Source organism: Trachemys scripta, chromosome 1 (assembly GCF_013100865.1).
Source record: "Trachemys scripta elegans isolate TJP31775 chromosome 1, CAS_Tse_1.0, whole genome shotgun sequence".
NCBI lineage: Eukaryota > Metazoa > Chordata > Testudines > Emydidae > Trachemys > Trachemys scripta.
In genome coordinates, this window is record NC_048298.1 from 104429213 (window position 1) to 104457209 (window position 27997).

General features: G+C 44.7%; 1 protein-coding gene across 1 annotated transcript in view; it reads right to left on the reverse strand.

Moving 5' to 3' along the window:
• Positions 1-358: 358 nt before the first annotated feature.
• LOC117882002 (cytidine and dCMP deaminase domain-containing protein 1-like) overlaps positions 359-27997 on the reverse strand; it is a 41312-nt gene continuing 13673 nt past the window's right edge. The window contains exons 6-15 of the mRNA XM_034779929.1: positions 27396-27582; positions 18952-19428; positions 17246-17295; positions 15765-15886; positions 14898-15018; positions 11550-11583; positions 10183-10269; positions 9630-9745; positions 1721-1856; positions 359-913 (exon numbers count right to left, since the gene is read on the reverse strand). Coding sequence (XP_034635820.1) covers positions 858-913; positions 1721-1856; positions 9630-9745; positions 10183-10269; positions 11550-11583; positions 14898-15018; positions 15765-15886; positions 17246-17295; positions 18952-19428; positions 27396-27582 — 1386 coding nt within the window. The 3' untranslated portion in view covers positions 359-857. The remainder of the gene's footprint in view (positions 914-1720; positions 1857-9629; positions 9746-10182; positions 10270-11549; positions 11584-14897; positions 15019-15764; positions 15887-17245; positions 17296-18951; positions 19429-27395; positions 27583-27997) is intronic.

A 27997-nucleotide genomic window follows, 5' to 3' on the forward strand; every position in this document is an offset into this window, starting at 1 on the left:
CGTACTCTTAGAAGTACTCAATGATTCTAAAAAGAAACAATCAGCTGCAGAAGAAGGATCCTGGACAGCCCAGAGGAAGCCCAAGTCCAAAGAACTCTCCAGAGTGGTTAGGAAATGGAGGTGTGTTTATTATGTTGTCTGTGTATCTCTTGTGTTGCTAAGTAAAGGGTAATTGTGTTTTAGGCCTGGTCTACAGTGGGGGGGGGGAAACTGATCTAAGATACACAACTTCAGCTACGACAATAACATAGCTGAAGTCGACGTATCTTAGATCGACTTACCTCCCGTCCTCATGGCGCGGGATCGATGGCCACGGCTCCCCCGTCAACTCCACTTCTGCCTCTCGCCCTGATGGAGTTCCGGAGTCGACATGGAGCGCGTTCGGGGATCGATTTATCGCGTCTAGACGAGACGCAATAAATCGATCCACAATAGATCGATCGCTACCCACCGATCCGGCGGGTAGTGTGGACGTACCCTTAGAATGCTGTGCAAAGTTTCTCTGTATGTCTGTTGGCTTTCACTGTCACAGGGGTAAGGTCTGGACTCTGTTCAGGAGACTTAAAGAGCACACAGGGCCCATCTCACTGGATCCCAAACACAACAGCCTGGGAAATGCCCAACCAGATTATGGAGCCGTTTGTGTGGAACTGTCATATATTATGTTTTCAGTTATTTTTGCTAAGATGCCTAGAAACTTATGGAAAGAGATACCTATACAATTAAAATGCATTATTATTTTAAGTTTATAACATCATATAGTGCCTGGCATCTCAAGATTAATAACCTGATACTGAACTATCTGAGATTTTTGGGGGGTTGCCATGTCCCTAAAACTCTTCTGATTGTTCTGATGTTTATACTGGTTCATCTTCTGCAGCATTCACAGATGGCCCCTCTGCATTATGTGACTCTGAAATTATTGCAAAAATATAAGACATATTAAAAATAATTAATTGGTAATATGATTCCTGGCTGATACTTTGCTAGTCATTGAATTAAACAGATATGGGTCAACTGAGGATATCACTCACTAATCTGCACCCCAGTGTCATTTTAGTGCCTTACAACTGTTATTCTAAAATCATCACAGGTACTCTTTCCACTTCCATATTAATGTGCTTCAGTTTGTTAATGTAGTTCTACACAGTGCACTTCTCAATTCCACAAGGCCCTGTTTTTACAGACTGTCCTGCACAACCTACACAATCATGTCACTGTGGCACTGGTTTCCTGCTTATTAAATGCAATGGCCCAACTATTGTGGGTCAATTAGTCACTTTCAGACCTCCTCATGGTTGGTCATGCTTCAAGGAACTGCCTTTCTGTTCTGTGTTCGTACAATGCCTAGTACAATGGGGTTTTGGTCCATAACTGGGACTTCTAGACACTAGAGTAATACAAATAAATAAATAAAAATAATAATAAATGCTACTCTGGCTCTAGCTACTTCCAAAATCATGAGTTAAAATGACACAAGGTTACATCACTGACTCATCTGAATCTGTGTAATGAATTCCTTCAGTTGGTGAGACTAAGTATTTAAGAAGCCAAGAGTTAGCAGGGGTTCTTCTTAAGACATTTCCTATGTGATAGAAGGGGAATATGTGTCAAACTACAATTCAGATTTTCCTGCTTGTCAATTGAGAAAGTACAGGATTCCCAATTTGAACCCCTCAGATAAAACAGAAATATTAGTTCATTGGTCTATGCTAGGTACCTTTTGGCTTGTCCAAGGATTCAGTTTCTAGCTCTGATTCAGTCTCAGTCAATAAAGGATTTGTTTTTTCACTGTCTTCTTTCACTATGCCATCTCTGTGGGATGCAGATGCTTCTGATGAATTTAAAATGGCCTGCTAAAATAGCAATTGAATATATATAAATAAATATAAATATAAAAATAAAATATAAATAAAATAAAATACAAATAAATATAAAGTTTTGTGATTGGTTATATACAGTGCAGAGTATAATAAATACAGACTATCTGAACAGAAATACCTTGTTCATAGGCAACGATAGGAACAGTAATTACAAAATTTTCTGTTAAATAGGGGTCGGAGAACATATGGTCTGCATATATTAGACAAAATGCAGTTGAAGAACTAGAAGTTAATTAAATATTAAACATTTCAAGCTGTTATATGGTACTTGAGTCTAATAAAAAAAATCTTGCAACTATCCCTTGGCTTTAAACCTTTGCTTGAACATTGGGCAGTAGTTCTCAACCAGTGGTCCGGGGCCCCTTGGGGGGCCGCGAGCAGGTTTTAGGTGGGCTGCCAAGCAGGGCCAACATTAGACTCACTGGGGCCCAGGGCAGAAAGCCAAAGCCCTGCCATACAGGGCTGAAGCCCAGGGCTCTGGCACCCGAGGCTGAAGCCAAAGCCTGAGCAACTTAGCTTTGCGGGTCCCTATGTGGTGTAAGGGCCCGGGGCAATTGGCCTACTTGCTACCACTGGTGAAAGTGTGTTTGGATGCCCATGTAGCTGCTCTGCATTTGTCAAGGATGGGCACATTGTGCAGGAATGCTGTAGAAGTTGCTGCTGCCCTTGTTGAGTGTGTTCTGATGCCTGTTGGGGCTTCAGTGTTGCATAAGGAGTAGCACAAGTGGATGCAGTTTGATATAGCTGCGCCTTTTGACATTTCTGTTGTTGATACGAACAGTCTGGGGGACTTACAAAAGGTCTTTGTGCTGTCTAGGTAAAAGGCCAGGGCGTGGCAGACATCTAATGTGTGTAATCAGTGATGAGCTCCCAAAATCCTAATAACCGGTTCCTTGCCGGGTCCTCGGTGGCACTTCAGCGGCGGGGCCCTTCACTCGGTCCAGGTTTTCGGCAGCATTTTGGGGGTGGGTCCTTCACCCGGAGCGAGTGAAGCCCCCCCCACCGCCCCCCGGCCGCCGAAATGCCGCTGAAGACCCAGTAGGGAACCGCGCGGACAGTACAAGCCCCATGTGCCTGTCTCCCCTCCCATTTGACCCCAACCCAATTCCTGCCCCCGACTGCCCCCCTCAGAACCCGCAACCCATCAACCCCCCCCGCTCCTTGTCCCCTGACCACCCCCTCCCAAGTCCCCCCACCCTAACTGCCCCCCAGGACCCCACACCCTACCCAACTCGCCCCGCTCCCTGTCCCCTGACTGCCCCAACCCCATCCACCACCACCCCGACAGACCCCCAGAACTCCCACGCCTACCTAACCCCCCCGTTCCCCGTCCCCTGACCGCCCCCCCAGAACCTCTGCCCCCTCCAACCACTCCCTGCCCCTTATCCAACCCCTCCTCCCAGCCCTGGCCCCCTTATCATGCTGCTCAAAGCGGCAGGAGCTGCAGAGCTGCCCAGAGCGCTGGCGCCAGCGGCATGGCGCGCTGGGGCTCTGCGAGAGGGGGGGGAAGCGGGGGAGGGGCCGGGGAGCCTCCCCAGCTGGGAGCTCAGGCGGGTCAGACGGGACAGTCCTGCGGGCTGGATGTGGCCTGCGGACCAGAGTTTGCCCACCCACTGGCCCCTTTACAACCGGTTCTACACCGGCTTCTAAATTTAACAACCGGTTCGAACTGGCTCCAGCTCACCACTGTGTGTAATGCTGCCTCTAGTGGGTTGTTGTGTGGTTTAGGGTGGAAAGCGGGTAGGTGAATTGGCTGGTTAAGGTGGAATGAGAATGATATTTTGGGCATGAATTTTGGGTGAGTCCTCAAAGTCACTTTGTCCTTGTGGAATATTGTGTATGGGGGGTGAGCCATGAGCGCCCCAATCTCACTCACATTTTTAAGCCGATGTGATGGCTATTAAGAATGCTACTTTCATTGATAAATGGAGCATAAAGCAAGATGCTAAGGGTTTAAATGGTTTTCTGGGTAAGCATTTGAGCACTACGTTTAACTCCCATATCAAAGTGGGTTCACGGCTGTCCGGGTATATGTTTTGTAGGCCCGTTATGAATCTCTTTGTAATCGGGTGGGCGAATACTGAGGTCCCTTCTATCTGTTGGTGGAAGGCGGTTATTGCCGCGAGGTGGACCTTGATCAAGTTTGTAGCCAGTTCTGATTTCTTTAACGATAGTAGGTACTCCAGGATCAATGGGAGTGGGGTCTGGTTTGCTGATATTTGTTTTGGCACCAAATGGAAAATCTCTTCAATTTTTGGAGGTAAGTATGTCGTGTGTTTTGTTTTCTGCTGTTAATCAGTACCTGTTGTACTCGATCCGAACAGGTTAATTCGTCCCCTCGGAGCCATGAAGGAGACATGCTCTGAGGTGAAGTTTCCCTGGATCGGGATGCAGGACTTGTCTGTTGTCCTGTGAGAGGAGATCATGTCATCAAGGGATATTGAATGGAGTGCATATTGCCATGCGATTCAGATAAGGGAACAAAGTCTGTCTGGGCCATGTTGGCACTATGAGGATTATCTTGGCCCTGTCGATTCAAATTTGGGTATGACTCTGGAGATTAGAGGAATTGGAGGGAAAGCATATAAGAGATGGGCATTCCATTTTATCAGGAACATGTCTCCCAGTGATTGTGCTCCCTGTTCTGCTCTTGAGCAGAATCCTGGGCATTTCTTGTTTGCTTGTGTGGCAAATAGGTCTATGGACGGATTTTCCCACATCCAAAGATGAGTTGTGTTATTTCATCATTCAGTTCCCATTCGTGTTCTTGTGAGAACGGTCTGCTTAGTGTGTCCGCCATGATATTCAGGCGGCCTGGTAGATATGAAGCTGTTATAGTGATTTTGTGATTTATGCACCAGTTCCATAACTTTGGAGCTTCCACACATAACGAATAGGATCGTGCTGTACCCTGGTGGTTGATATAGAACATGCAAGCGATGTTGTCTGTTAATATCCTTATTATTCTGTTTCTTATGAGTGGAAGGAAGTGGTAGCATGCATTGCGGACTGTGCGTAGTTCTAGTAGGTTTACAAGAAGATGCGTCTCTATTGGTGACCATTTTCCCAGGGCAATATATTGTTTCAGGTGGGCCCCCCATCCGATCAGGGAGGCATCTGTTGTGATTTGAACCGATGGTGTTTCCTGTTGGAAAGGTATGCCTGAGCATACATTTGATGGGTTTGTCCACCAGTGCAGTGATTGAATCACCTCTGCGGTGGATGTGATTCTCTTGTTTAGGCTGTGCCTTCATGGTATGTAGACTGTATTTAGCCATCTTTGTAGGCACCGCATGTGTAGCCTGGCATGGTGACCGCCATGTGTTCCAGTAGTTGTAAGCAGATGCGTGCATGCACCTATGAGCTGTGCAAGACCACCGATATAAGGGAGGTCATCGTGTTAAAGCGGGGCTCTGGAAGGGAGTGAGTCCAGGCGAGCACCTATGAATTCCAGTTGTTATACTGGAGTGAGGGTGGATTTCTTTTCATTGATTTGAGCCCCGGGGAGTGGAAGAGGGAGATGGTTAATTTAACACCTCTTTCTGTTTCTGTCTTTGTGGAGCCCTTGATTAGGCAGTTGTCTAAGTAAGGGAATATGAGTATCCTTTATCTGTGCAGGTGCACTGCTACTACTGCCAGTGTTTTGGTGAATACTCTCGGTGCTGTCGATAGGCCGAATGGTAGCCCTCTGTACTGGAAGTGTACTTTTCCTACTGTGAACTTTAGGAAGCGTCTGTGAGCCAGGTTGATTGTAATGTGAAAGTATGCATCTTGTAGGTCGAGGGTTGCGAACCAGTCCCCTTCTTCCAGCATAGGGATGATCGAGTTCAGGGTGACCATCTGTGGGCACTGATGAATTTGTTGAGTTTTCTTAGGTCTAGGATGGGTCTCCACCCCCATTTTTCTTTTGAGTCAGAAAGTAATGGGAATAAAATCCCTTCCCTCTGTGTTGTATTGGGACTAGTTCCACCACACCTATTTGCAGAAAGTGAGGCACCTCTTGTCTCAATAGATGCTCGAGAGAAGGGTCCCTGAAGAGGAACAAGGAAGGAGAGTGGGTAGTTGGTATAGATGTAAAAGGGAAGGTATAGCCTGATAGAATTAGTTCTAAAACCCACTGACCAGATGTGATCATGGCCCAGTTGGTGTCAAATGGCCTGAGTCAGTGCCCAAAGATTTGTGTGTTGTCCGCTGACGCTGGTGTTATGGGGCTCATTCAGACCCTCGACCAATACTTCAAAATTGTGGTTTGTTTGGTGGTGGTTGAGACGCTGAGTTCTGGGGTTGATTCTGTCAGTATCTTTGTGGTATATTTCTTTGTCCCCTTGATTCATATGGTCTCTGCTGTCGCTGAGATGTGTTGTCCCTGTTTCTGTTGTATGGCTGATAACGTTACCACCTGTTTGGTGTTATGTATAGCCCTAATGTTCTGAGGGTCACCCTGGAATCTTTCATGGACTGGAGAACTTCATTGGTTTTGGCCGAAAATAGTTCGTGTCTGTCGAAGGGCAAATCTTCCACTTTGTGTTGCAGTTCTCTGGGGATTCCTGATTAATGCAGCCATGATGCCCTGACATTACAATGGCTGTTGCCGTCGTGTGAGCTGCTGTCTGCCACGTCGCGGGTGGCCTGTAGTGCTGTCCTGGAGATAAGCTGGCCTTTGTTCACAATGGCCCAGAATTATTCTCTTTTCTGCTCAGGTATATTCTGGGTGAATTCTGTGAATTTGTTATAATTGTCATGATCATAGTTTGCCAGTAGTGCGGTGTAATTTGCAGTGAGGAATTGCTGTGTGGCTGATGTGTACACTTTTTGGCCTAGAAGATCCAGTCTCTACCATTCTTTGTTTTGAGGACTGGATTTATATTGTTTGTTTCTTTGATTTATTGCATCCACCACTAAGGAGTCTGGTGGCGAGTGCACAAATAGGAATTTCATCCCTTTATTTGGAACTTGGTATTTCCTATCTATGCGCTTGTTGGTTGGTAGGATGGAGGCCGGTGTTTGCCACATTATATCTGCTGGTTTCAGGAGGGCATCATTGATGGGGATGGCAATCTTGGAGGAAGCTGATGTATGGAGTATTTTCAGGAGTTAGTATTGTGTCTGCTGTACTTCCTTTAGTTTGGATGTTCTGGCTCTGTGCCACTCGCCTGAAGAACTCCTGGAGGTGTTTGAAGTCATCAGGGGCCGTTGTAGTTGTGGGTATAACTGTTTCATCTGGAGAGGTTCACCATGTTCTGATGTGTCATCTCTCTCTTCTTCCCGTCCTCTGTCACTTCAGAGGGTTCCCTATCTCTCCTTGCCCTTGCCTTTGGTTACTACAGTGAGCGCACTTTTGAGGGATGTGCGACTCCCACAGGCAGCATACACAGAGTGAATGTCCGTCTGAGACCATCATGGCGTCCTTGTAAGATGCACACTTTTTAAAATCTGGTGATCCAGGCATTTTTGTTTTCGTCCCTCTTCAAGGTTTTGAGGACGGGAAGAAAGAAATGTAAAAAAAAAAAAATTTTTTTTTTTTACACTACACTATTAAAAACTACATCTACTTAAATCCAAGCTAAACTAACTATTAACACTATAAGTACTATCCTAAATCTCTAAAATCTAACTAAAATCCGCTGATGGTCTCCATCTCAAGCCGAGGACGGTTGAGAAGGAACTGTGGGAGTCAGTGCATGCACGTGCCAGAAGAGGCGTCAGCGCCACCACAAGACAGGTCCTGCACACGCACGCCCCGACCAGACACTGCTAGCAAAATCTCCGATCAACGATGCTGGGGTGCACCGCCACCTGAAATGGAGCACCCACAGGGACACCACTCAATGAAGAACCTGACTCTAGGAGTTATGTTCCTCCAGTCGTGGAACAGAAATTTACCATGTGACTTACGTACTCCCTCAGAACTAATCAACCCCACTTGAATTTCAGATATTAAATTTTCACAGTGAACAGTTAGTGAACAATCTATAGCTCAAGAATGATTCACTCAAACAATTAAGTCAAGAATTTCAAATAATGAAGTCATTCAAGAAAATCAGACTGCTCACAGAAAATCTGTGAACAGAAAATTTGTCATGTGAATGATTGGCTCTGAATTATTGATATTGCCACTTCAAAACTTTGAAAGGAATCTCTCAAATTTGGGGCTGTTTTCTGCCCCAGTTATTGGTAATCACAAAGATAATACAATTAACCACTGGAACAGTAGTTCTATTATAAGAAATTTTACAGTAATCTTGCAATTGCTTTCTAATAAGAGAAGCATGACACATGATTATAAGCCACCATGACTGGATATGCATAAAGAAAATGAATGAGTCGAACCCTATATTATGGACTGCATTATACCTCTAACTAGCTATAACAGGTTCTTTATGGCCCTAGCATCACTTCTTCAATTTGCCCACCAGTCCTCAGTTTCCTTTCTGCTACATTAGTTTGGATTCTGGCCAAACTATAAAGTCCTCACTTCCAGGACAAACAAAAGCAGGCCAAGCACAAAACAAAGTAGTTTCTTTGCCAGGATTTTATCACAAGTCTGAGGATATTTGGTGTTTTTCGTAAAGCCCCAGCTCCTAGAGTTGTGTGATTAAATGAGACTCTCAGCTTTCATTTAAACAGAAAGGTAAGTTTCTAGCCCTTCCAGCTGTGGAGAAAAGCTTGAAAATATGAAACAAAGGCTCAAAAATCAGAAGTCAAACAGAAAGCACCTATTTAAAAAACACATGATTTTTAAACCAATTGCGTGATTAATTTTTTAGGGCCCGATTCGTGATTTTTGGCCCTTTTGGGATGGGAAGCCCCATTCTGGGGTTGAAGTGGGACTTCCTCCCATCCTCACTGGAAGCTCTGGACTGGGCACCTAAACAAAAACTGATGGCAAACCTGCACCTCCAGCATACACCAGTACTGTATTGTGGCAGGTCTCTTCCTTCTTTTACTCTACCTCTTCCTGGGTCCTTTGATGTCTTGTCTCTTCAGACCCTGAGAAACTTACTCCTCCTCAGGGTTCCTGCATCTTCACCAACATTTTCCACAGACCCTCCTGGGCTCAGTGCCTACCCAGTTCTATAAGTGGTCAGACCCACACAAGGCCTGGTCTTTCCAGAGAACTTTCCCCAGCAAGTACATGCTTCCCTCTCTCCTTTCTCTCTCCCGCAACATCTCCAGTCACTTTAAGGAAAGGTTGCCTTTTAAAGGGCCTGCTTTTTCTCCCACCATGCACTGCAGTTCTGCCCACAATTACCAAGCATCTGTGAGAACTACATCTCCCAGAATCCTTAGTTTTGAAAGGCCAAGCTCCGTTAGTAGGAAGACCAGCAGTGCCCGCTATTAAAGGGGCCAGAAATCTCAGTTACAGTAGCCAACGAAATTATGGTAAATTTGTCAGTCTCAGAAAAGACTAGACAATCAGATCAGCATACTTCTCAAAATGTCAACTACAATTAAAGTCAAAGGGATAATCTCCAACCAATTAAAAATGTTGGCATTAATAATTTTATTAATCGCTCAAAGGCCAATTTAGTGAGTTTTTATCTTTACCATATTATTAATTATTATTATTTGTATTATAGTAGCACCTAAGAGCTACTGGGCGCTATACAAATACAAAATTAAAGGATGGTTCCTTGCCCAAATTGTTTACTATCTTAACCACTCTAATATAAATATTTAAAGCATTATGTAGGCATATTTTTCTGATTTTATCCGGTTTATTATTTTTTTTAAAAATGTGTTTACCTCACCAGAAGCATGTCCCTCATCTGCTGGTGACTGTATTTCCATTGTCTTTCCTTCCTTTCCTCCTGAGACTGAAGTTCCTTTAGTATCCTTTCTATTACATTTCTCTCGATCAGCTGTAAGTAAAACTGCAACTATAAATACTGCCTGATAAAACGTAGAACTAAACAGAAACACAACTCCCTCTCCTCCTTAAAAGAAAAGCACATTCTTATGTAAGTAAATTTGTAAGTCTGGGAAATACGGGTTGCAACAATTTTTCAGAACTATGCTAAGGCCTTTTTGGTGGACGGTGGGTTTTTGACCACAGTTTTGTCTTAACATGATTTAATACACCTGATAATTTCCGGAGGACTAGTATGGATACACTAAACTGATTTTGAAAGTGATTAGACTAACTTTCACTTTCAAACTGCATTTAAAATTGGATTAAACTAATGCGAGTGTGGGAAAGGCTAAAAACACTCATCAAACTTCCTGCTGAATTAAACCTTAAAGTCATTACAGTCTTCAGCAGATCTCAGAGAAAGTATTAAAAAGCCAGAAAACTCACCTTGGAGTGCTAAAATCTTTTCATCACAATGTTTTTTGATGCTGCTTTTTACTTGAAACGGTTCAGTGCTTGGATTATTTTCTTCTTCTGAATGTGGGATTCCATGTGGGGGAAAATTTAAAGTATTACTATGTTTAGGCAATATGCACTCAGAAGGCAGTTTAGTGTCAGTCTCCAAAGTCATGGAGTCCATCCACCTCAAGAGTTTAATACTTTTACTCCAAATAATTCCTTAAATTGGTACCGTTTTTACAAAATATGGAAATACAATAAGATAAGACAAATGTGTATCAAGATAGCACTGAAAAACATAGTAGTTCTACAAAATGCTGCAGAAACAGTTGCACAATTTTTGCAAATCAGTCATTTCTCTTGATGTATATGAGCAGTTCTCAATATTATGCATAACCTACTAATGTTAACATGAGTTACATATTTATTAAAGGAATAAATTACTTCATCTTTCTACGTGACTTGGTGTTTCTACATTAACTTGACCATTTTATGTATCATTGCTTTCATGATTAAACAAATATATGTCAATAAATCACAGTAAGTAAAAGTCAGACTATAATAAGTAAGACAGAAGTTAATGTCCATCTGAAATGAGGAGGAGCAGCAGTTCAAGTTGTTTACTTTGTGATCTCATATGCCTACAGAAAGATTAAACTGTTCTGATTCTTAGGGTCCTCTTTACTTTTTTTGAACATATAAATTAGCACCAACTTTCTAGTTTCCATATACTGATTTCTGCTTTTAAGAGAAAGGATGGCAGCAGATCCTTGATGTATAGTGTATATTCCTCTCTTCTCAGGGGAGAGAGTTCATTGGCGGGGCAACAGGATGGTATACATCAGGAATGGCATACAGCAGGGAGGGATAGCTCAGTGGTTTGAGCACTGGCCTGCTAAACCTAGGGTTATGAGTTCAATCCTTGAGGGGGCCACTTGGGGATTTGGGGCAAAATCAGTACTTGGTCCTGCTAGTGAAGACAGGAGGCTGGACTTGATGACCTTTCAGGGTCCCTTCCAGTTCTAGGAGATAGGATATCTCCATATATTATATTATTAATATTACAATTTAGGAAAGAAACAGTAGGATACAAAAATAGAAAGTCTCCTAAATAACTTTGATAGGGCTCATGTACTGATGATAGATAAAAGGACTGTCACAAAGAGAATGAAAGGCTGAATTGAAAAGGCAACTCTGCTGTGAACATTTATGCATGGGAGTAACTTTACATATGTGACACGTCTCTTTAAACTCAGTGGGTCGTCGCATATGTAAAGTTATGTATTTGCCGATCGGGACCTAAAGCAGTATTTTCATGCATTTAATATTAGCTCATATTTTATATAGTTGCCTACCTGTTGGATTGTTAGTTGCACCTTCTGGTTGCTTCTAGGAGAAAAAAAAGAATAAATGAGTGGAAAATATTGAACATTTCACTTTTCTAATTAAAAGTGGCACTATTTAGTAGCTTGTTATGCTGAAGGGATTTTTTTAAATAATCTTCTGGATTCATTTCATAGTGGGGCATAATAGTAACTATCACCCTTGACATGAGTTGTGACTGTCAAATAATTTTATTTCAAATTCTAACCAGGTTAGAGAGCTGTGTACATTAATTCTTGTGCTGAAATGACTCTACAAAATAATTTATACAGTCATTAAAAAAGATCTTAGTTCAATGAGCTGTATTATCTTCAGAAAAAAGAAGTCCTCATTCTACTTTAATAATTATACTGTAGGAATATCCGTATATAGGAAGTGACTGCAGAATCAGGCTCTCTGGCCCCAGTCATGGAACGATTTGTGAACATAGTCCCACTGAGTTAAATCTCTGCAAGATTGAGACTTGTGACTCCAAATAACAGTCCTAATTCACTCTATCAAATATTAAATGAAACACTGTTAATGGAATATCATAGTTGACACATCTTTAACAAGCACCAAGGTCAGAAAATTCAGTTATGTTTCCCACGGCAGCTGCAATTGAGCCCCGGATGCATATACAGGACCAAACCCTGCCCCCATCCAAAGCACAAAACTCTAAAATACAGCAAAACCTCCATGGTTTATTATGCAAGGTGGCTGGCCATGGAGAGGGTGTGCAGGGGGAAAATCACATTCTGTATCATGGAATTTCCTGATTTTTGTGCCTGGGTAATTTCAGTTATAATGCTTTTGTTTTAATTTAATGTCTTTGGCTAGTTAAAAATCATTACACCATGAAATGGAAGTCATAGCACCTGGTCCTGTAACCACTGAAGTCAATGGTCAAACTGCCACTAACCTCAATATTGCAGGATCAGGTCCTTAAGGCACTATGATTACATATGCAAATAAATGCACTGGCGCCTTTGATTAAATATTAAAATAAAACTTTCCACATATGTTCAGGCAGCCCTTGTTTGAATTTCCCCATCTTGTAAGAGGAAAGATCAGCCAGGCATTCTGCTAGGTCAGGGGTCGTCAATGTTCGGCACGATCGCGGCCCCCACTGCACATCCCCAGCACATCCCTTGGTCCGCACCGCTTCCAGCCGCCCCCATTGGCCCAGGCGAACCGCGGCGAGTGGTGGCCGCGATCGGCTGAACCTGCCGCGTCAGCAGGTAAATAAACTGGCCCAGCCCGCTAGGGTGCTTACCCTGGCGAGCCACGTGCCGTACGTTGCCGACCCCTGTGCTAGGTATTACCACTGGAAATTTCCAATTTCATGTATTCTATAGGTAGGGCCCTTCATTTGCAATTTTAATTTAATTTAATTTAATTTTTATTTAATTAATTCCCAGGAATTTATCAGTGTTTATTACCAGAAAAACAGGTGAAAATCAGTGCAAAAAACTATTAATAATTTTTCTGGGTAAATATTGGAGTTTATTTTGGTGGACAGAAAGACAGGGGAAAAAAGTATTCAGTAGATTAATGCTTTGAATTTTGTTCATCAATGTGGTTTGCTGCAGAACTAAAACACAACTCAAAACACAATGCCACCTCTGAGTTTAAGAAAACAATGTCTCTGTAATCCCCAAATAAAACTTTTCATTTGAATAAATAATTTACAGTTGTAGACTTCGAACTATTAGCCTATAAATATTTACATTTAATAACTGGGCCACACCATTTGCAGCACATACACTCAACTTCATCCTTTTCTCCTGTTTTTGTTTTTTTTTAAACTTTCAAATACTTCCTTGTGTTCTTAAATGTATTCTGATACAGATTTTCGCTTTCTTTCCATTTTCGTGTGTCAAATTTTTAAACAATTATCTGCTAATAGTTTGAAAAGTGTACATGATGGATGTGAGATTCATCAGTAAGTTCAGATGCGCACGCACTTCAGAGCTTGCATGTGCACCTGTTTGTTTATTGTGTGTATCTTCTAGACTAATACATAGCCTAACTTCAACACGCAGCTTGGCATATACACACAGATGAATGTATTATCATAATACATATATCTCATGCAATGTATTGTATTTTCCTAATAAAACAAGTTATTTTTTATATATCTGAATGATACAAAAGAAGGGTGAAAATCAGAAAAAAATAAATAATACTTTTTGGAAAACCAAGAAATTTTTCGGTAAAAATCGGTTTAAATGGAAAATGAAGGGGCTTATCTATAGGGCACAATATTCTCTGGGGCACAGAGCTTGTGAAAATTGCCATGACACACTCCATCAAGAAGGCTGATAGTCCTGTTATGCCTCTCCTAATGCCACTGTACAAGTAGGAGGAGTCGGAGGAGATTTCTAAAGGAAATGAGGCGAAAGATGGATTACCAAGATTGGGGTGGGGGTCAGGGAACCAATGGTTGACTGGGACTATGTCTACACTATGAGCTAGGGGTTTGATTCCCCTGCTTGTATACACATACTAGCACTTGCTCTCAGCAAGCAAGTGCAAGTTTAAATAGCAGTGTAGTCATAGCTGCGCAGGTAGCAACAGCAGAGACACAGCTGAGCCATGCCGAGTATTTATCCACTAGTTTCAGACAAGCTTGCGAACACAAGAGAACCATAGGATTTGTTCTTGATTAAAAGACATGCTCTCACGGGGAGCAAAAGCTAAGGTAAACCAGGGCTGTCTGAGGCAAGCTAGACCTTTCAAGGGCCCCTTGGTTATTTTAAGATCCTTTTCTCTTAAGTGCTTTGTACTTAAGGGGAAAAAAACAATACTCTTTTTTAAGAAGGTCACTGTAAACAGAAAGTCATAGGCTTCCAAAGGGAAGAACAGAAGATACTAAACCCAGGAGGACCTGCTGGGTAAATATGTTTGGTAAATAGAGTACTGCTGCCTAGGGCCATTTGAGAGTGGGAAAATCATGTGATTCCACCCAAAGAGAGGAAGTCATGAGGTCTGAGGCCTTGGCTACACTGGCAATTCACAGCGCTGCACTTGCTGTGCTCAGGGTGTGAAAAAACACCCCCCTCCCCGAGCGCGAGTGCAGCGCTGTATAGCGCCAATGTAATCAGCGCCTGCAGCGCTGCACACTCCCTTGCAGTGCTGTAAGCTTCTCCCCTCGGAGAGGTGGAGCTCTCGCAGCGCTGGTGGCGTGACTACACTCGCGCATTCACAGCGCTGCTGTGAATCCGCGAGTGTAGCCAAGGCCTCAAACTTGAGGCGGTGCACTCAGAGAAGGGACAGAGTTGCAGTTAGCCCTGTAACTGTGACACATGGCTTTTAGCTGTAAATTTTCTGCTACCTACTTTTACATCTCGATTAGGCCAAATGATTTTCTTTATCTTCATTGCTTTAATTAGGTTTTCACAGTCACTACAGGGCTCACATGTGGTGATTAATTCAGTGTCACTCAGATCATCCTCAGTTCTGTAAAAGACAAAAACACTGTCATTTTTATAAATTAGCTCTTTTTTGGTTGAAGTTATTTCTCTTAGCATATCTAAAGCAAGTTCTTCTTCCTTCTGTTCCTCTGCCACTGACCAAAGGAGACTAGTAAGGAACCTCAGCCCCATGGCTAAGACTCAGGATATACTGTGGTCTCATTGCCATGGGAAGTGATGGAATGAGGTTGCATAGACTCTATCCAAGGAGGAGTCTGCATGGTCCTCCTTTCAGCTGTGTGCTCCCAGCACTATAGAGATAATACTCCTGTCCTCACACGCACACACCCCTGCCCACCACCACCCAGATCCTCCCAGTGTCCTAGCCCAGCTGCCTTCCTCCCCTTCTCTAGTAGGATGAGGTAACATACCCTAGTGTACCTTTTTGTAATCATGTCCATCTGCCATTCATCCATGGCTCTCATCACACCCCTCTTCTACATCATAGCATCCATCATCATCCTCCCTCCCCCTTTCCCCACGGTCTCCATTTCCTCTTCTTTGTTACTCTCACATCTCTACAGGTCTACCTACTCCTCTTCCCCTTCTCACCTCTATCTCCTCCCTCCTCCCAACCGCACAAATTTAGGTTCCACATCTGCATTCTCCTCCTCACCTCTGGTAACATTTGCCCCCATTCTACCCCTTCCTCCACCTTCTCCACCTCCCACATCCACACCCTCTGCCACCACCTCTTTTCCCTTTCATGCCACTATTCCTTACACTTCCTACCTCAGAATAATTGCATTAGCTTCTGCACATATGATTGCATGCTGGTCACAACTACCATCATCCTTCTGTGCAAACAGACTATTCACTGTCCCTTTTGGAAATCCATTGTAGCCAACAGCGACCTATAACAAAACCAGGCAAAAATAAACAAAAAGAAGAGTACTTTTCGAGGACCCTGATGCATTTAGGCCCAAGCCAACTCCCAAAGATTGTCATTGACTTCCGTAGGAGTTGCTGTATTGTTGTGCACTTTGATCAGCTCGTTGTTATTCTTTGAGCATGTAGATTTCCATCTCCCAAAATGTTTGGTTTTTGAAAAATGAATACTAAATGTATTTGAAGTCCCAGTAGGGGCTAACTGCAAAATCCTAACAGCAAATCCTGTTTTTAGGACAATTTTTCTTTCAAGTTCCATGAAATCTTGTTCATGCAAATTTGAAGTTTGCTTTCCATGAACAGACATCTCAGTAAAACTTGATTAGTCATGAAGACAAATGCAAAAAAGGTTGTGGTGCATGAAGTGAATAATTTAAAAATTTGAGCAAGATTGCAGTGTTTGCCCAGCTGAGGTGGAATTATTTATTCATTTTGCAAGTATTTATACTGTACAGATTGCATGAGTGCAGTAGGACTGGAATGCAGGGAAGTCAGCTGATTAGTAATACTATGTATCAAATAGAGGGGGCTTTGCACATTCCAAGCACTGTGTAGATATTAAATAATTAATCATCACAACATTCCTGGGAAGTAGGCCAGGAAGTATTTTTATCTGTATTCTTCACATGGAGATGCAGACACAGAGGGCCTAATTCTGATCTCACAGTGTTGTGCCTGCACCGACTGGGTAATGGACCTCAAAGGTGCATTCCTTAGTCCTAGTCCCATCCTCAATCAGCTACACCATGTTACGTCTCGGCATGTGTAATTGTGTGAAATATTAGTAGGGCTATGGGTGTACTAAGACAATAAGTTCTAAGGCCTATAGAAGACTGCAGCTGCACATTTTATTAGCCTCATTATATTCTATCTGAATGTTTGATTATTTTTTATACTCTGTTAAAAATAGTCATGTGGAAATATGACCATGTGAGTAATTTGCTCCTTGTGCAAGTTTCATTGTCTTTAAAATCCTTTCAGATTTTGACTTGCATGGAGAGGGGTGATGTAGGAGAGTTTTTAAGAATCGTTATTTATGTCAGTAGAATTAACTTGCTCACTTATATAAATAATACTGAGGAAACCCCACAGAAATGCAGTGCATATCTATGGCAGACTTGAGCTCTTTTAAATATTTCTATGTATCACAATACATTGCACAAAAATTCTACAAGCAAAAGTTTAATGTGACAATCAGCTATAATAGATTAATGTTTGTATCAAAAATGAATACTTGACAGTGAGACTGAGGGGTTTTCCTCATCATTTTCAAACTGTATCCAGACTAATATTAATAGTTCTTGGGTTGCATATATTGTACTTACAATGTCTTCTTTCCTGTAGATCAGTGTCCCCACTCCAGTATTAGGACTGTCTGGTATGAAAAAAAATATCAAATAGTGAAGCTACCAACAAAGTCTCAGGACTTGATTCACCCTGTTGGTGCAAAGATATGCAAAGTACACATCCCTGAGCCAGAAGAGGTTGCTATTACCACTACTGCCCTCCAAAGGGGATTCAACCAAGGAAAGAAAGTGTTAAGTTGCAGTGAGGGCTCCATATCAGCACCAGCAGTGAAGACTATCCAGGGATGTGGTGAATCAGCACATTCCACAGTTGACTTGCCTGAACGAAAGACTTCAGCCCACACAGCCCTATGTCCCTATGCAATCCACCTCTACCCCCCACCTGGTGGTGTCTTCTTAAGTGGAAGTGCCAATGATCTGTTAAATTCCCGTAGCACTCCTTGCTGCTCATTCCAACAGTTATTATATCTCCCTGTATCTCAGAAAAAGCATAAAAAATACTATCTCCACCTGAAAAAGCGAGTCGTAATGGTTTCTGCTAAGCCTTCTCACTACAAAAGGTGAACTCATCCACTCAGTGAACCAAAACTAATACAATATGACCCTTTTTTTTCACCTTTCTCTGCAGCATGGGGCATGGGGTCACTTGCAGGTTTAAGCTAGTGTAACTTGAAGTATTTAAATCAATATTTGAGGATTTCAGTAACTCAGCCAGAGGTTAGGAGTCTATTACAGGAGTGGGTGGGTGAGGTTCTGTGGTCTGCAATGTGCAGGAAGTCAGACTAGGTGATCATGATGGTCCCTTCTGGCCTTAAAGTCTATGAGTATGACCAATCACAGCCAGCCAACCCAGCTTGAAATGCAAAAAAAAAGTAATATTTTCTCAGAATTGTTTAAAAACTGTTATAAAATTACTCCAAATTTGCAAATGTTTAATGAACTAAAAACCAGGAAAATCTGAATAAAAAAATATATTTTGGACCAATATGTCCGACATCTTGTGTGAGTGCACAAGAATGGGAGCAAAAGAGTGGGCAAGGGACCAGCCATAACTGTAGTGTCTGCGCTCAGAGCACAAGGACGACTGTCTAATAGCACTCCCTGAGGTGCTAGGAACCACAAAGTGGTGCGGGTGAAGGTAGGGTCATGTACTTGCTGGTTAGTCAGAAATAAAAAATGAGCCATCCTCCTAGAGATTAGTGGAATGGATGTTCTTCCCTTGCTCACCATGGACCTCTAGGAAGCATTGTGCTTCTTTGAGGCATAATTCTGCATGGAATTCTTGGTAGTGCAGCATGGCTCTTCACCAAATGCAAGCTGGTCTAGGGTTAAAGGTGCAATCTGGTCCTTTGTTATGGATATTTTTGCTGATCTGTACTACCAGCCTTGAAAGTATTTTTTCAGATGACCTGTATTGGTTTTGTATTGAGGTATAATTAATTTAATCTGGTCTGCATACCACAGGCTAATTATTTAACATAGGCAATACCACTAATATTTCACCTCTAGTGTAACAAGTTAGCTAAATGCATGCACAGCTTCCTTGAAAGACATTACCATGAATAAGGTCACAGAACTCAGTGTTACAGCTTCATAGTTGCTTCCTAAATCACACATTAAATACATATAATTCTCTACTACCCAGGACTCTAAATTCCTGAACCCATATCTTTCCTATACCATATTACTTACTGACTTTATCTTAATACTAATCATTCACTTACCATTTCTGGCTGCTAGTAAGTTACAGAGCTGCAATGCATGAGTATACTTGGGCTGTCTTTGAATGGCATGTTTATCCTCTTGAAAATTATTTTCCTTTATTTCGGTATCAATGCCACCTGCCAGGGTCTGAAAAGATTCCTTTGCTTTAGCAATATCATCTTTATATGATTCTTGGAATGGTTTATCTTTTTTAATGTGTGCCAGGTTAAGTATTTCTAAAAGTTTAGGTGATAGTTTATGATCATATACAGAGGTAATTGGAGTGATGCCCTTCTCAACTGGAGATGATCCTATTCGTGGAAAAATCCTTCGCTTCACCATTTCAGCATTTAATATTGGTATGTAGACTGCTGCAGTGATATAGCTTTCCCTAAAGATGTTATCAACATGTTCAGCTTCCATTTCAATTTTGTTCAGATTTACTTCTGTTGTTTGTATTTCAAGATTAGGCCAGTAATACACTTGAGAAATTTGAGCTGTATGAAGAAAAATATATGTAAGATAATATTTTAAAAGAAATATAATAAAGTCGACACACCTTCTTAACTAGTAAAATTAAAGCAGTACTGGAAGTAATTGTATTAGTTATACTTTTTCATGTATTATTATTTATTATTCATAAGAACAGCAGTGTGAGGCAGTTACGCCTAATACACACAATGGGGTGCTGGTCCATGACTAATGTTCCTAGGTGCTACTGCACTACAAATAAATAAATAATAATAATAATAATAATAATCACCCTCTATGTACAGCACCAGCTACACAAACATGAAAAAAATGAGAAAAAACGGTTACCTACCTTTTCGTAACTGTTGTTCTTCGAGATGTGTTGTTCATGTCCATTACACATTAGGTGTGCGCGTGTTGCGTGCACGGACGTCGGAAACTTTTTCCCTCAGCGGCTCCCATCGGGCCAGCAGAGGGGCTCTGCCAGAGCGGCGCCCCGCTCTAGCGCATATATACCCCTGCCAACCCGACCATCCCTCAGTTCCTTCTTGCTGGTGACTCCGACAGAGGGGAAGGAGGGTGGGAAGTGTAATGGACGTGAACAACACATCTTAAAGAACAACAGTTACAAAAAGGTAGGTAACCGTTTTTTCTTCTTCGAGTGATTGTTCACATCCATGACACATTAGGTGACTCACAAGCTTACCAGAGAAGGAGGTTAGGCGTCAAGGAACAATTGATTGAAGCACAGCCCTGCCGACTGCCGCGTCCTCCCTGGCCTGATGATAGATTGCGTATTGGGCTGTGAATGTGTGCACCGATGACCAGGTAGCTGCTTTACAGATCTCCTGGAGCGGAACCTGCGCCAGGAAAGCCGTCAAGGACACTTAGGCCCTAGTCGAGTGAGCCCTGATCGTCGGGGCTGGCACTTTGGCGAGCTCGTAGCATGTGCGGATGCAATGCATAATCCACGATGATAACCTTTGAGCCGAGATAGGAAGACCTTTCATTCTCTCCGCAATGCTAATGAACAATTGTGTCGACTTGCAAAATGGCCTGGTTCATTCCAGATAGAATGCCAGGGCCCTACAGACATCTAGGGTATGGAGGCTGCGGTGGCTAGAGTCCGTATGGGGTTTGGGGAAGAACACTGGTAAACAAATGTCCTGCCTCATGTGAAATTGCGAGACCACTTTAGGGAATAATTTGGGGTGCGGTCTCAGCTGCACCTTGTCCTTATAAAATACTGTATACAGGGGTTCAGAAGTGAGGGCTATCAACTCCGAAACCCTCCTCGCTGATGTAATGGCCACCAAAAACGCCACCTTCCAGGAGAGGTGCATGAGAGAACAAGAGGCTAAGGGTCCAAAGGGTGGTCCCATGAGCCTAGTTAAGACCAGGTTAAGGTTCCATGGGGGGACCGGCGGGCGCGAGTAGGGAAACACTCTCTCTAGCCCCTTGAGGAATCGTACTACTGTGGGGTTGGAAAACACGGAATGCCCAGACTCCCCTGGGTGGAACGCCGATATGGCGGCCAGGTGCACTCTAATTGAGGAGGGGGCGAGACCCTGATGTTTGAGGTGCAGTAGGTATTCCAGTATGGATGGGACAGAGGCCTGAAGAGGCTGTATGAGTTTAGGTTCGCACCAGTGGGAGAACCTCTTCCATTTGGCGAGGTATGTCGCCCTTGTGGAAGGTTTCCTGCTACCGAGGAGGATTTGTTGGACCTGGCGGAGTACCTACTCTCCATAGCGTTTAGCCACAGAGATTCCACGCTGTGAGATGTAGAGACTGTAGGTTCAGGTGGAGCAGGCGACCCCTGTCTTGCATGATGAGGTCTCAGTGCAGGGGCACGGCAATCGGGGTGACCACTGACAGTTCCAGCAGGGTCATGAACCAATGCTTGCATGGCCAAGCTGGTGCGATGAAGATAATTACCGCCTTGTCTCTGCAGATCTTGAGCAGGACTCTGTGGATGAGCGGGAATGGTGGGAAGGCGTAGTTCAGACTCCTGCTCCATGGAATCGCGAAGGCATCTGCCACTGAGCCTGGGCTGAGGTTCTGGAATGAACAAAACCGAGGGCATTGGCTGTTGTCCTTGGTGGCGAAGAGATCTACTTGGGGAAATCCCCACCTCCGGAAGATCGATTGCAGGACGTCCTTTCTTAACGTCCACTCGTGCATGTGATACGATCTGCTGAGGCGGTCTGCCAGCTTGTTTTGATCCCCCGGAAGATATGCCACCACCAATTGGACTGAGTGGGCTATACAGAAGTCCCATAGAAGGAGTGCCTCGTTGCAGAGGGGAGAGGAGCAGGCACCATCCTGCTTGTTTATGTAGAACATGGCGGTAGTGTTGTCTGTCAGAACTGACACACTGTGGCCTTCTATGGTAGAGTGAAAGGTCTGGCAGGTGAGGCAAACCGCCCTTAGCTCCTTCACATTGATGTGGAGCGACCTTTCCTCCCTGGACCACAAGCCCTGCGTTCATAGGTCCCCCATATGTGCCCCCCAGCCTAGGTCTGACACATCTGTTACCAGCGTCAGGGTGGGTTGCGGTGTAGCGAAGGGGACCCCGTCGCAAACTCGCTGTTGATCGAGCCACCAGCGAAGGGAGTCCAAGACCCGAGCCGGGATTGTCACTACAAGGTCTAAGGGGTCCCTGCTGGGGCGATACATTCAGGCCAGCCACAGCTGCAAAGGTCTGAGTCTCAGATGGGCATGTTTGACTACATGGGTGCATGCTGCCATCTGCCCCAGGAGTTGCGTGCAGTACCTGGCCGTGGTTGTGGGGAATCTTTGAATGGAGCTTATGGCTCTTTGGATGGCCAGGAACCTGGGAACTGGTAGACTTGCTCGTGCCTCTACTGCGTCTAGGACTGCCCCTATGAAGTCCAGTCTTTGCGTGGGAATCAGCGAGGATTTGGGCACACTGACTAAGAGACCGAGCTTGTGGAACACGTGTAGCGCCAATGTCACGTGGGAGCGAACCTCGTCCTCAGACCTGCCCGCGAGGAGCCAGTCATCCAAATATGGATATGCCTGCATTTTTCTTTTCCGAAGAAAAGCTGCCACCATGGACATGCATTTCGTGAACACCCGAGGGGCCGTTGCCAGGCCGAAGGGCAGGGCCGTCGCCAGGCCGAAGGGCAAGACCGTAAATTGGAAATGGTGCTGGTTGATAGTGAAACGCAAGAACCACCGGTGAGCAGGGTGGATGGCGATGTGAAAATATGCATCTTTCATATCAAGGGCAGCGTACCAATCCCCCGGATCCAGGGATGGGATAATAGCACCAAGGGAGACCATGCGGAAGTGGGCCTTCACTAAGAATTTGTTTAGTCTGCGCAGGTCCAGAATGGGGCGGCGACCCCCTTTTGCTTTGGGGATAAGGAAATATCTGGAGTAGAACCCTTTCCCTCTTAGGTCTGGGGGGACCTCTTCCACTGCCCCTGCCCTGAGAAGGGCCCGAACCTCCTGCATCAGGAGTTCCTCGTGAGAAGGGTCCCTGAAGAGGGATGGGGATGGGGGGTGAGAGGGAGGGGGCGAGGAGAACTGAAGCGTGTATCCCAACTCCACCGTGCGAAGGACCCAACGGTCCGATGTTATATGGGACCATGCACAGTAGAAATGGGACAAACGGTCCATGAAACATAGGGGAGGATTCGGTGCGAGGCTTGGTGCGCTGTCCTCGATCACATCTTCAAAATCCCTGTTTGTTGCCGGGCTGTGGCTTGCCCTGGCCCTGGCCTTGGTTAGGCGTGTTGTTTCGCCTACGCCTGTTGTCTCTGCCCCTTCTGCGGTAAGGTTCCTGCCTGGGGCGAGGGTGGTACTGCCTCTGTTGCAGTGGCTGGGGCTTAAAAGGCTACCTCTGTGTAGCCGTGGTGTGCATTCCCAACGACTTGAGGGTTGCCCAGGAGCCTTTGAGGCTATGCAGTCTGGTGTCCGTTTGGTTCGAGAATAAGCCGAACGGGAGGTCTTGTAAGGTGTTTTGCACCTCTGGTGGAAGGCCTGAAGCCTGCAGCCACGTCGAGCATCTCGTCACCCCCCCGACGCGATTGTCCTGGCAGCCGCGTCCGCTGAGTCAAGAGAGGCCTACAGAGAGGTTTTGGCCACCACCTTCCCTTCGTCCACGATGACCGTGAACTCGGGTTGCGAGCCCTAAGGCAGGGAGTCCTTAAACTTGGAGACCAATGCCCAAGAGTTAAAATTGTGTCTGTTCAGGATTGCCTGCTGATTTGCGATCCTCAATTGGAGGCCCCCCAGATGAGTAGATCTTTCTCTCAAACAAGTCCAAGCGCGTTGCTTCCTTGGCCTTGGGGGCCGGGGCTTGTTGTCCATGCCACTCTCGTTTGTTGACCGCGGATACGACCAGTGAACAGGGCGTCAGGTGACAGAAGAGGAAGTCAAACCCTTTGGAGGGAGCAAAGTACTTCCTCTCTATGCCTTTTGCTGTTGGTGCACTGGAGGCCGGCGTTTGCCATACTGTCTTATAATTAGACTGTATTGTTTTTATGAGCGGGAGCGCAATTCTGGAGGGGCCTTCAGGACTTAAGATGTTCACCATGGGATCCTCCTGCTCTACCATCTCCTCCGCCTGCAAGTCCAAATTGAGGGCTACCCTGCGGAGAAGTTCTTGATGTGCCCAATGGTCAATGGGGGAGGACCTGATACTGCCGTGCCCGCCACGGCCTCATCTGGCGAGGACGAAGAAGTTAAGGCCTTCTGCGCTTCCTCCTCTAGCCCTTCCTGTGGCTCCTCACAGGGTGGGGGCTCCTCTGGGGTCTGTCCTACCGAGCGTGCTTGAGACGGTACCAGGCTCGGTGCCGTGTCAGCTCTCTCTTGCTCAGGCGGTCTGGAGACCGTGGCCTTCTTGTGAGAGGAGGGGCGCCCATGCGGGGAGTGGGACTGATGCCCTGAGTGGCCGGATCTCGAGGTTCTGGAGGGGGGGCCTTAGTGCTGGTGGTAGGCACTTGGAGTCCAGAATGGCCACTGTCCTGGCAGGCCCCACTGTGGGTGCCAAGGGGTTTGGTGCTCCCTGCTGGCTGGTGCCCTGTGGGTATACTGCTGGAGCGGCCTGAGTCTGCCTCTGAAACCACAGACGGCGACCTCGAGGGCCACGGTGGTGCCGTGGAACGGTGCCGGTCAGGGACCGGAGAGCGGTCCATTCTTGACCGGGACCAGGATCGGGAGTGGCGCCTTGTCAACTGGGACTGGGATCGGTACCAGTGCCCTCGGGACCGGGAATGACTGCTAGTGGTCAACCCCGGGGATCGTGGCATTGAAATGTCCCGGTGCCTGTCCGGAGAAGGAGCCGGGGAACGTTGGGTCGGTGCCGAGCATTAGCTAGGGCCAGATGCCTTTGAGGCTCTCTGCGCCGAGGGCAGCCGGGAGTCCACGGAGGCGGAGCTCGACCGGGACCGGCACCATGAGCGGTGCCGAGATGGTGACCTTGGTGGGTGCATCATTGCCGGTTTGCCTCTGGATGGCAGTCTCGGAGTCGGCGCCGGATGCTTGTCCTTGGCCAGGAGGGGGCTCGTCGTGGACAATTCAATGATGTCCCTTGCTGCCTCAAACGTGTCCGGCGTGGAGGGCTGTTCCAGAAGCTCCTCCAGCCCTTCCTCCTTACTCGAGGCGCTTATCCCAGGGCTCGACGGGCCTTTCGGCGCCGGAGCCGCTGGCACCGGGATCTGTCCTGGGGCAGCAGTGCCCTTTCGCGCACTCGAGTCCTTCACGGGCGCTACCTTCTTATGTGGGGAGCGCCCTCAGGCCTTGGGTTGGCCCTTCGATTGGGTCGGTGAAGACGACCGGTGCTGGTGCCAGTCTTGTTGTCTCGGTGCCGTAGGCTTAGGGTGCCCCAGTGGTGCTGGATCACAAACCAATGCCGGGGCACTCCGCACTGAGGCTGACGGTGCCGCGGTTGGATGACTCGAAGTGGAGGGCTGTAATGCAGCCTCCATGAGTAGCTGTTTAAGCCGAAAGTCTCTCTCTTTCTTACTTCTTGGCTTGAAAGCCTTACAGATCTTGCAGCGCTCTTTCTGATGCGATTCCCCCAGGCAATGGAGACACGAGTCGTGGGGATTGCTAATCGGCATAGGCTTGCGGCACGTGGCACAAGACTTGAAGCCTTGGGCATGCGGCATGCCCCGCCGCCCAGGGCCAGTGTAGGAATTTCACCAAACACATAAAACAAGGGAAGCTTAACTATCTACTAAGAAACTGCTAACTACTAACACTAACACTGATAACTATGAACGCTAAGGGACACTCTGAGTCGAGAGATAAGAGTTGTTCCAACACCACCACGGATGGTAAGAAGGAATTGAGGGAGGGTCAGGTCGGCAGGGGTATATATGCACTAGAGCGGGGCGCCGCTCTGGCGGGGCCCCCCTGCCAGCCTGACGGGAGCCACTGAGGGAAAAAGTTTCCGACGTCCGTGCATGCGACGCGCGCACACCTAATGTGTAATGGACATGAACAATCACTCAAAGAAGAAATTAACAGCTATGTCATTAACAATCTACATCTTCCTATTAATCTCAGACATAATACATCCTTTTCACTGAACACATTCAGTAAATTGAAAACATAGCTCAATCAACAATAAAACAGAAATTTCACCCGTGAAGCAAAACAAATTATTATTAACAGAAATTTTAAAAATTGACATCTTTTGAATTACAGACATAATATGAAACCAGGAACTTATTTTGTCATATTTATTTTAAGAACTTTGTTGCCACTGTAAATGGAAATCTCAATACGACCCTAAAGATGGAACTGCCCACACATATAAATAATCCATTTTAATGCTCACAGAAATGTACATTTTAAAATTAATTTCACCACTATAAATCTTAGAAACATAACTCCATTTAAAATTCAGCTTAGTCAAGTAGATCTTGATGTTTCTATTTGTTTAAAAGGTGATCACTACTTAACTGTGATTGGACTAAGGATATAAATTATTCCTTTCTATTTAGCAAGGTGTTACCATATTACAGAGTGAATCTCTTTAGACCATCCAGGAAGCATTGTTTCACGTGATGTGATTAAACTGAGTGAAACTACAGACTACTCATATTTATCAAACCAGGTGTGACTATCAAATGCTAATATTCAAAAATATTAAATGGGTTCTATATGGTTTTGTGTTTGGGTTTTGTTGTTGTTGATTAGGTTTTGTTTGTTTGTTTGTTGCAGGCAAATGCACTTTGAGTATTGAATAAATGGCAACCAAATATTTAACTATCTATTTGTCTTCTGCCTTTTTTGCTGGGCATAATTGATACATTAATTTTTCCATAGCAACATCCTCCCTTAATTTTTTATAATTATTCCTCTAGCTTTGTATTATTTTTCTTTTTCCAATCAGAGGTTATCAGTAGCTTAGCAGCTGTAAGCAGATGAGAGATGAATTTTTATTTCTTTGAGTATGACCATTTCTTCTAGGAAGCCCCGGACGGCTTGCCAAAGGATCATTTGGTAATAATATCCAACAATTTGTATTATCAGGTTAGAAATTGCATCCTAATACTCTCTAATGACTGGACATGTCCATCATATATGCATAAAATCTTTCTGTCACCACAATTTCTACAACATTTATTCCCATACATCCTCTCTCTATTTTTAACCTGACTGGAAACGTTAAAAAAAACAAAACAACAACACTTTCCTAACCTGAGCCTCCAGCAGGCCACCTCTGGTCAGAGTTAAGGTTTCAGTCTCAGTTTTAATTTGACTCATTTACTCGCTCATTTTCAATAACAGGATTGTGGTACGAAAGTTAATTGAGGAGGACAAGATGACTTACCTCTCTAGCTAAACCATCACTCAACAATAGGACGAGTTATTCAGCAGAAGACATGAGGGAATGGGAAAAGAGTAGAGAGGAAAGGAAGTAACCCTTGACATCACTATTTTATCAGCCTGTGAGTCTTTCACGGGTATGATGCCAGTTAGTTACAAGTATTGTATCTCTGATACTGACCTTGAATCAAAAGTTTTGCACAACTGATGCAAGGCATTCGAGACAGGTAAACTTCACAGCATCTCAGTGCATTTGGAAACCTTAACAATGCTTTTGGCACAGCATGAAGATCCTCAGTGGAGCAGTCCATTGTGATAATCCTTTTCGGTTTGTTAGCTTCACAGATGACAATTCCAGTTTTGAAAAACTACAAAAAATGTTTTTACAATGTCTTTAAAACAAATAAAAGAAAATATTTCTTCACACAACGCACAGTCAACCTGAGGAACTCTTTGCCAGCGGATGTTGTGAAGTCCAAGACTATAACGGGGTTCAAAAAAGAACTAGATAAATTCATGGAGGATAGGTCCATCAATGGCTATTAGCCAGGATGGGCAGTGATGGTGTCCCTAGCTTCTGTTTGCCAGAAGCTGGGAATGGGTGACAGGGAATGGATCACTTGATGATTACCTGTTTTGTTCATTCCCTCTGGGGCACCTGGTATTGGCCACTGTTGGAAGACAGGTTACTGAGCTAGATGGACCTTTGGTCTGACCCAGTATGGCCGTTCTTACGTTCTTATGTTTAAGCCTGCCAATTAAAACAGGGGATGGCAATAACCA